We start from the raw sequence: 8,909 nt of genomic DNA, 5'->3' as shown, positions 1-8,909 counted from the left end.
GGTGAGAGAGCGGAGCGTACCACCGGGCTACGGGGGGAGGGCATGGTACCTGCTGCCAATGGATAGCCGGGAACCTACCAACTCACTCAAGAATCTAGCTGAGAGCAGCGAGGATGCTGCAAGGGAGTGAAAGGCGGCGGAGGACGGGGGGAACCCATCAGTAGTCGCAGACTGTGGGGAAAAAGGAATTCTTCTCCCCCCCCGCTCACAGGGGGAGATGGAACCGACCACCAGACAAGCCGGGGCAAGGGGGGAGGAGGGTGGAACATACCATCAAATCAGCTGCGAGGAGGGCGCGCCCAGACTCACTGGGGGGAGGGTTGGACTAAACCATTTGGAGTGGACGTATAGGGGAAGAGCACGCTGCCACCTCGCTGGGTGGCGGTGCAGGGGCTGGAGCAGCTGCGGCGTGCGCGGCCGCGGGGTCTGCCCTGTCCGAAGGGCAACGCGGGGGCCTGGCCGCCCTGAAGAGCCAGGATCCCCGGCGGGGGCTGTGGTACAGAGCTGGCGGTGCTAGGAAGGGGCTGGCTCGATGCACAAGATAAACCCGGAGATTCGCACAGGAATCCGGGGTCCAAGCCCGCTGCGGCCTTTCTGAGGCCTTTGCAGCAGAAGAGTCGCTCTAGTATTTTCCCGCAGTCAAGCACCCAGTGAGACCTAGGAGCTGGGACTGCCTGAGGGGGCCTCGGGGCTGCTGCCGTGGAGGAGAGGAAGGCTCAGGGGACCAGGCTTAGGCAGTCCTCCCCTCAGCTCCTAGTGCTGCTTCCTGGCATTGGCACCAAACACTGGGAGCCCCCGACAATTACTCCACCAGCTGGTAGCTCCCACTGTGGAGCTGCCTGCCAGACAAGTCCTCAGCTCCCCAGCCCAAGCAGAACAACTTCCGCAGGCCCGCAAAGGAATAAGCATGGATCTTCTGCCTCTGGGGCACTGCTTTAGCATCTGCCCGACTACCCAGAGCACTTGGCTGATGGCGAGTCAGGTTAAGGGGTCTTGGTACAACAGAATGAAGGCTCCAGATTTTATTAACTTCCTGGTTCAGCATTTGTAGACTGCTGAGGTGGTATCAAAGCAAAGGTGTCCCTTGGTCTGTGATTGTAGATCACTGGGCTGGTATCAAAAGGAACCTCTGGGGTTTCTTGTTTAGCCACTGAAGTGCGCTGGGAGAACACCAAAAGAACTGACTCCCATGTGAATGCTTATTTAGCACCTCTAGTTTCCTGGGATGATGCTAAGGCTCCAGGCTGCTGTATGTTCAGTGGCTCATTGCCTCTAGTTTGCTGGTTTGATATAGAAGAAGACATCTCTGACTTAAAACTACAACTTGGTGGGATGATATCTAGGCTGTGACCTTTGTGACTGACTTATTTGAATTAAAAAGGCTGTGGGCCAAGCCCATTAAAAATTGGGGGCCGCCACTGGTTGGGCGGCCAAAACCTTTAAAAATTCAACTGATTATGGGGGACAAATCATAAGAAAACAGGGTGTGCACGTGCAGGGTCAAAGGGCTAAAACAAGTGCTCCCTGGGGGGACGCTGAGCAGAGCACGCCAAACAGTGCCCACCAGTCCTCAAACTCAGCTACAGTGCTGGCAGCTACAGCCCAGAGATGCTCAACTCAGAGACGTGCGCAGGACACTGAGGAAAAACACCCCAAGGTCTCCAGGAAGACCTTTGTAACTGATTTGCAGTTTCTGCCAAGGCACGGGCCTTTGTGAGGTCACTTAGTCATAGACCCTTTAGCTAGGCCCATTGAGGCAGATGACCATAAGATTACTGATTTAGGACCTATAGCTTATTTATCTGACAAGTAGAGAGAGGTAGTTAGCTGTTAGTCTGAAGTCGGGGCCTGTCCTGCCTTACACCTCGCTTATCTGGTGTCACGCTGAGAGCTCTGTGGTTCTTGACATAACTCTTCAGTGAAGAGCACTACCTCAGCTCCACTGACTAGCTAGTCTAATTTCAAGGCAGAGGTTCTGTGAATCAGGTTTAGCAGCTGCAGTTTGCTAAGGAGCAGCTTTGTGAGGCCACTGGCTTAGCATATGTAGGTCACCTGCTTGATGACAATGAGCAGGCTTCTGTGAACAGACTGATCCCATTTCTACAGGTTAGATTGTTTGTGCTCATTCTCTAAACTCCCACCTCTAGCTTGCTGGTCCGATATCAAGATATAAACCTTGGCATCTTCTAGCTTATCAGCCAAAGCTTGCTGGGTGTCAAGACCCAGTGGTGGAAGGATCCCCGTTTCAGAAACTTGTCTTACTTGGCGGGTCAAGATGCACATTGCTAAGAGTTGTCCTGCTTGTCTCTTCTCTGGCTTGCTTTTGCAGAAGCCAAGGCACAGGATTTCATAAGGTTACTGGCTTATCCCTTCTGGTTTCCCCTACTATGCTAACCTAGTGACCCAATGCAAAATCACAGCTCTGCTTTGCTCAGTGCAGGAACTGGCTCAGCCCTAGTGGTTAAGCTGAACGACCCTGTTGGTTCAATGTGCACCAACTGGTGACAAAATGACAGCCACCGACTGCATCCTCTGTTCTCAGGCACGGCGCTTAACTAGGAGCCAGGACCCCGGTGGAGCGAGGTGGCCAGCTTATAGCAGGGCTGTGGTCCCTCTGTTTCTTCCCTGTCTAAAAAATAGGGTTAAGTATTTTTGCTTTCTGGAGAGCTCCTGAGAACTGGATCCGTGGAGCCAGTGGAGGCGGGAGAGCAGCCATTTGCCACCAGAGCAGCCCCAGGGAGAGGGGCCAGAGGCCGCGTGGCGGCAGCCCCGAGAAGCCGCAGGGCTCTGTCGTTGCAGCCCTAGCTCGTCCCACAGGAGCTCCTCCACTCCTGGAGTCTCACGATCACAAGCGCCGCGGGCGGCCGAGCTCGCCCGGGCCCGGGAGCGCTCAGGACCCGCGCCTGGCAGCGACAGAGTTAACGGCCCCAAGACACCGAGCCCAGGGAGCCCCACCCACCTGCCTTCCCGCCAAGGGGCGGTATCAGAACTACTGGTGCCAGGATGTTGCCATTCTTGCTCCCGGAAACAGGAACCGGAAGCAGTTGCGGTCACCTGTCGGGACGGGGCCGACGTGTGCTGCAGAGCCCGCCGTCCGCGCGCTAGAAGGGCTCTCGGACCATAGAGCTGGCCCCCCTGGCATTTCCGGTCTGGTGACGGCGTCACATCCGGGCGGTTCTGAGATGCCGGTAAGACTCGTGGGTGCGCGGGGGCCTGCTGGGTCAGCCTTGTCCCTGTCCCTGCCCCCTGGGAGCGGCTCGAGACCCCGTACCCCCGCCTGCGCCTCCCTCGCCCTGCGTCCTGACTAGCGGCCTCGGCCCCTGCCCCCCACTTCGGACAGTAACCTCCCTCCGGCCCTGTCACGGGGCAGCTGCAGCCCGCGCCGGGCTCGGCGTTGCGGGAGCGGAGCGGCCGGAGGGCCCCCCAACGCAGCCCTGTCGCTGCGCCTCGGAGCTTCGGGCTCCTTGGTCCCAGCTCCCTTCCTCCTCAGGGGTGGCCCCCACTGCCTCTGTGTCCCGGGAGGGACACGGGCTTGGGTAGGTGTTCAAGCACCTGAGATGTAGTTAGCCCTGTTAGCCTGAGGGAGAGTACAGCTAGGGACATTCTTACCTTGCCGATTAACCCAGGCTCATGCATGCTTTCTGACCAGCCTATAGCAAATTCCCAACCTCTTCAGATACAAGGCAGCCCTTGGAAAATGCCACGTTAGTTTTCCCTCTTTTTTTTCGACTATAGAAAAATGATAGAGTTGTCTTCTTAGTTGCTGAGAACTGAGGCTACAGCTAGGGATTCCTGTTTCAAATCTCTGGGTTTATCTTGTGAATCATGGCTGCTCACAGCCATGAACCCCCCCACTAAAAGGGTGCTTTACTTTCAGCTCCGTGCACCCCCACACCAAGCACTGCCCATGCCCAGAAGAAGCATTGCATTAGTTGGACCCGGCTTGCCCAATGTCTATATAGATCAGATGCTTTTATCTAATAGCCAGTTGAATCAGCTATTCAATAACATAAGTTACTAAATAAAAGCACCAAAAAAGTGCTGCTGAAGCGCCCAATCTATACAGATGCTGCTGAGCCAGGTCGAACTAATGTGATTGCTTCTCTTTTAGCAAAGTACTGGTTTTCTTGATTTTTTTTTTTATTTATTTATTTTTTTCCCCACATCTGTCAGTGCCCCATGTTTGCAGACCAAACAGTGTTAATGTGCAGCACTGCATGCTAGCCTTGAAAGCATCTCAAGGCATCCCAGAGTCCTGTGGCACCCAGGTTTAGGATCACTGGTCTGTAAGGTGCAAATCTTCCCTGTCTTTTGTTAAAGTCACTGGCTAGAAGGGGAGGATGGTCCCACAAGTTTGCAGTTTGAAAAACATCATGAGGCAAAACCTTAGGAAGAACACTGGCACCTTGAGTCCTGGCTTTATTTTCATTGATTGTGACTGTTTATTTGTTATGCTAATTAAATCCAAGGCACCCACTGGGAGATGCCAGTTCTTGGCTTCTCTTTGGTTTTGACTATGGAAAAAGAATAGAGCAATTTTTCTGTTGCAAATACTTCATAAAGCCCACAGCAGGTCAGAATGTTTTTGACACTATGGATTCCTGTTGGGTTTATCTTCTGAATCATGTGTGGGTGTTTGCACACCTAAAAGTGTTAATATTGCGCAGCACACTGCATCACCCTTAAAAGGATCTCACAACACACTAGTTAAGAATTGCTGCCCTAAAACATCTTACTTGTAGATATATCCTGTAAAGCTGACTGGTGTGTGAGGAAGGTTCTCCCTAAGTTTCCATACTAGGAAGAGAAGCTGTGTTTTTTCAGAACATCGTATCTGTTAGGCATTGTTGGGGACTGTAGTTGTCAGCAAAAGAGGTCCCTCTGTACATTGACTTCCATTATTGTCAAGCACTTGCAAGTATGTAAAAATAGGAGCAATTTTTTTTATCTATCTTCCTGTCCTGCAGAAGAAATAACTTGTTTAGTTTATAAATTGGGGATGTGCACGAGACAGAACTTAAGCCAATGGTATCTGTGATGACTGAGAATTTGTTAACAGCCAGAAAATTAGTGAATTTGGGGAGGAGGGTTGAGTGTGCATGATGAGTTCTGTGAGAGTGAGTATTCAGTTTGTTGGTGCAGTGGAAAAGCTCAGGCTCTCACAGCATAAACACACTCAAACATTAGGGATCCTGCACACTTGAAATGGGCCCCCAATGGCCTGGCAACAGTTCTCTGGACATTAACGATAGCAACTATTGCTTTTTGCTACCCTATGGATTTTCAAATTGCATAAATACAAGAGAAGAATGTTCTTTTCAATTGAACTTTGGTTTACATTGTTTTTTGAGCATTAGAATACCATGAACACATAAGCAGATGAGAGAACTCAGAGACCATCCAAGTCAAGAGAAGTGTTTATGTTCGAGTGTAATAATTTCTTGAAGTCTGATTCTTTGGTCCATGGATGATAACTGCTCACATTTTTGTTTTCTTCTTTGTTTTAGGTTAAATTGAATATCTGCCAAGCACAGTTTCTTGCAGGAAGATCACCACACTGCTTGAAGGCTAGTTAATATGAGAATAACCCCAAGGGACTGTTCACTCTGAATTCTAAACTCTGTGCCTTGTCCAGGACAGCTGCAGGAATCGGAAACTTGAATCAATGTTATCAGATGAGTTAGAGTCCAAACCAGAGGTGAGGGACTGTGAATTAGGTTCAATTCCGGTTGGGTTCCTGTTTTGAGATACAGTTCTCTATCTAGCATATGATGCTGTGTTTGCCATTTGGCTATGAATTCTCAAAAAAAGTCTTAATTTTAGCAGGCAATGGAAGTATCCCATGATTTTAAGAGTGCAGAATATTTTTCAGTGGCTTGTATTTTAAAACTGTTTTTTTGTTTTTTTGATTGACTGATTGGTGCAAATCCAAAGGGGCATGTTAATGTATGGGTGTTTTTCTTTTATTTTGCTTTCTTGTTTTTAAGTTTAAGCAAAATTCCTTTGTCCATCTTTGGAGTACAGTAATAATGTGAGAACATACTTTTCGCACTATGAAAAAAGCTGTTGTATCAATTTCTTTCCCTGTACCTGCACTCACACTTCTGGAATATTCCAAACTTCTAGAAGTTCCCATTCTCTATAGGGAACTGTGGTTTTGTGTATTACTTATGACTCCTGCCGAGTCGCCTGGCAAAAAAACTAAGAATCAATTACATATCTTCTTAAAGTGACTTTCTTATGTGAGCAATTGCAGAAGTTGTCACCAAGATGTTAGTGATGATAAAAGGGTGGGGGGACCTGTGGCTGTCACTTAGCTAATAAGATGTGACTGTTCTGTGAAAATATTAGACTGTTCCTGAATTATTTGTGGGGTGGAGTGGGAGGGGCTATTTGTTGTTCATGAGGAAGGATTTTAAAAATGCAATTTGTTGTTTAAGCTTGTCTCTGGCACCCATAGGTGACAGAAGGTTGGGGCCAATGGGGCTTAACCCCCCCCCCAAATACAGCTCCAGTCACAGCATCACCATGCCCTGCTGCCACAGTACTGTGCCCAGTATCCCTGCTGTATGCTCCTCCGCTGTGTATAGCAGCGGTGTGTGCTGGCCCCACCACAGCCATGGATGAAGGAGGGGAGGGAGTCAGGCGGCACGCTCTGCACTGTGCCCTGTACTACTGCCAGCCCACCCAATAATATTTTCTCCCAACGCATATGCTGGCAGCTCTTGTAATGGGAGAGATTTATATTCTTGCCTTTTGATGCTGCTTAGCCCAGTTTGTTTTGTAGAATTCTTGGTTGCCATTGTATAGGAAAAAAAGTCAGACGTTCCAGCTCTGGGGTGAGGGGTGGGAATCCTCTGCTGTTTTGGTATTTGACTGCCTTTTGCTGCTCTGCATGGGTAGACATTTGAGCCAAAGAAGGAAATTTTTATTTAAAACTGCTTCATGTAATAGGATAAGATTGGATAGGACAAGACATAATTCATAGAATGTCCTGTATGTATTTCCAATCTGTGCAGGTGATAGAAGGGATTGTGGCTAGCATGTGAATAAATGTGAAATATTAAATCTTTAAAAACTAAAAATAGCGTGATAACTTTTGACTCCAGGCAGTTCTGCTGTACAGATTGTTCCCGTTCTTTCTTACTGGTTTTGTTACACCCCCATGTTGTATCTTGTCTTTAAATTAGCATATAATCTTTCCGGGGGAAATCTCTTCCTCGGTGCTTGTAGAGCACCTAATGGATTGGGTCCCTCTTCAGACTGAGGTTTTTTACATGGGAAATTTACTTTTTTCTCTTTGGAAGAGAATTGGTTGAACTGCCTTCAGTTAAACTTAAAACACTCAACCTGAGCATGGAAAAATTTTTGACTTGGAAGTTTTGATCTTGACAAAATAACAAAGGGCAAAAAAATGAAAGTTAAATGGAAATGATTAAGTAGCCTTAATAATAGACATTACTACCTCTGCTAGTAATTTAGAATTTGATTATATTTTTAAGGAAAAAGTTAGGTTCTCCTCCTCCCTTCCCCCCTGCCCCCCCATGAACTGCATACATGTGTACTTGTATTTATGTAAAATAGGCAGATCCACTGAATTAAGTTGATAGACTTCCGGTGACTTCAGACTTCTGCACTGGGTTCTGTGCATGGTACAGCACAGTGGAAGGTTAACACCAAATTTTCAGGTGTTTCATTGGACTCTGTAGAATGCAGTAAATGGATTTAGGAGTAAGTAAATCCATCTCCTATCCTCTTTTTTTTTTTTGTTTGTTCCAGCTGCTGGTTCAGTTTGTTCAGAACACATCTATTCCACTGGGTCAAGGGCTGGTGGAATCGGAACCTAAAGACATCACCTGTCTCTCCCTTCTTCCTGTCACTGAGACATCAGAATGCAACAGACTGATGTTGCCAGGTAAGATCTATAGTACAGAATCTTAGGGGCATGCCATTTGTATAGCTATGTCTAAAATGCTGCCTCTGGTTCTTGCTGGAAAAGGGCCGCAGTGCCAAAGGGACATATTATGAAGAAGTGTTGGCACTTTTCTCAGTAGCGGTGAAGGTTTATTACTTTAGTATGTTTTTCCCCAAAGCTTTCTCTCTTAAACTATTGAGTTATTTCCATAATGTTTTTCCTGAGGGGGTATAATTAAACTTTTATTTTTTCCCTACTCTCCTTTTCTTCATCAGATGATTCTCCAAGTCATGATAACTCCTCCAAAGATGTTCCCTCATCTGCTGTCTTGAGAAGTCTCCAGGTAAATGTAGGCCCTGATGGAGAGGAGACAAGGGCACAGAATGTACAGAAACCCTCTGAGCTCCTGTCAAGTCCAGAGACTTCCAGTTTATTACAGGACCTTCAGCCCAGTGACAGCACTTCTTTTATTCTCCTCAACCTAACAAGAGCAGGTAATTTTTCTGTTTGTCATTTGGCAGGCTGGGTCTCAAAGAGAATGGAGGCTATCCAAGTGCAGCTCTGCCCCTGTTGCTTATGAAGGGGAAAGATCATGAAATTTGCTGGGCATTGTAGGGTATGTTAGAGCCTGTAGCTGTCAGCAGATTCTTGCATATAGGCGTTAGTGGAGTCTTTCTGTGCAAATACTATGTCTGTACCACAAACACTAGCTTCTGGGAAGCAGAAGAGATTCTCCTCTCATCATATTCTTTGTCTCAGTCAGCTGCCTTTTCTTCTAGGCCTGGGCTCTCCAGCAGAGCACCTTGTGTTCGTACAGGATGAAGCAGAAGATTCTGGAAATGATTTTCTCTCCCATGACAGCACAGACAGCAGTACTCCATGGTTTCTACGAGTACAAGAGCTAGCCCATGACAGTTTGATTGCAGCCACTAGGGCACAGCTCGCAAAGAATGCCAAAGCAAGCAATAATGGTAGGAGACTTTCTCTTTCTATA

The 8,909-nt window shown here is 47.9% G+C and overlaps 1 protein-coding gene across 1 annotated transcript in view; it reads left to right on the top strand.

Moving 5' to 3' along the window:
• The first annotated feature begins 3,025 nt into the window (after positions 1–3,025).
• Positions 3,026–8,909, top strand: part of ZNF410 (zinc finger protein 410) — a 23,074-nt gene continuing 17,190 nt past the window's right edge. Inside the window, exons 1-5 of the mRNA XM_019518848.1 lie at positions 3,026–3,188; positions 5,508–5,698; positions 7,780–7,915; positions 8,191–8,409; positions 8,695–8,886. Coding sequence (XP_019374393.1) covers positions 5,666–5,698; positions 7,780–7,915; positions 8,191–8,409; positions 8,695–8,886 — 580 coding nt within the window. The 5' untranslated portion in view covers positions 3,026–3,188; positions 5,508–5,665. The remainder of the gene's footprint in view (positions 3,189–5,507; positions 5,699–7,779; positions 7,916–8,190; positions 8,410–8,694; positions 8,887–8,909) is intronic.

The sequence above is a fragment of the Gavialis gangeticus genome, unplaced genomic scaffold, assembly GCF_001723915.1.
Source record: "Gavialis gangeticus isolate Ggan-Ray unplaced genomic scaffold, GavGan_comp1, whole genome shotgun sequence".
NCBI lineage: Eukaryota > Metazoa > Chordata > Crocodylia > Gavialidae > Gavialis > Gavialis gangeticus.
Note: the sequence above shows the minus strand (reverse complement) of the source record. Positions and strands in the feature narration are given on the sequence as shown.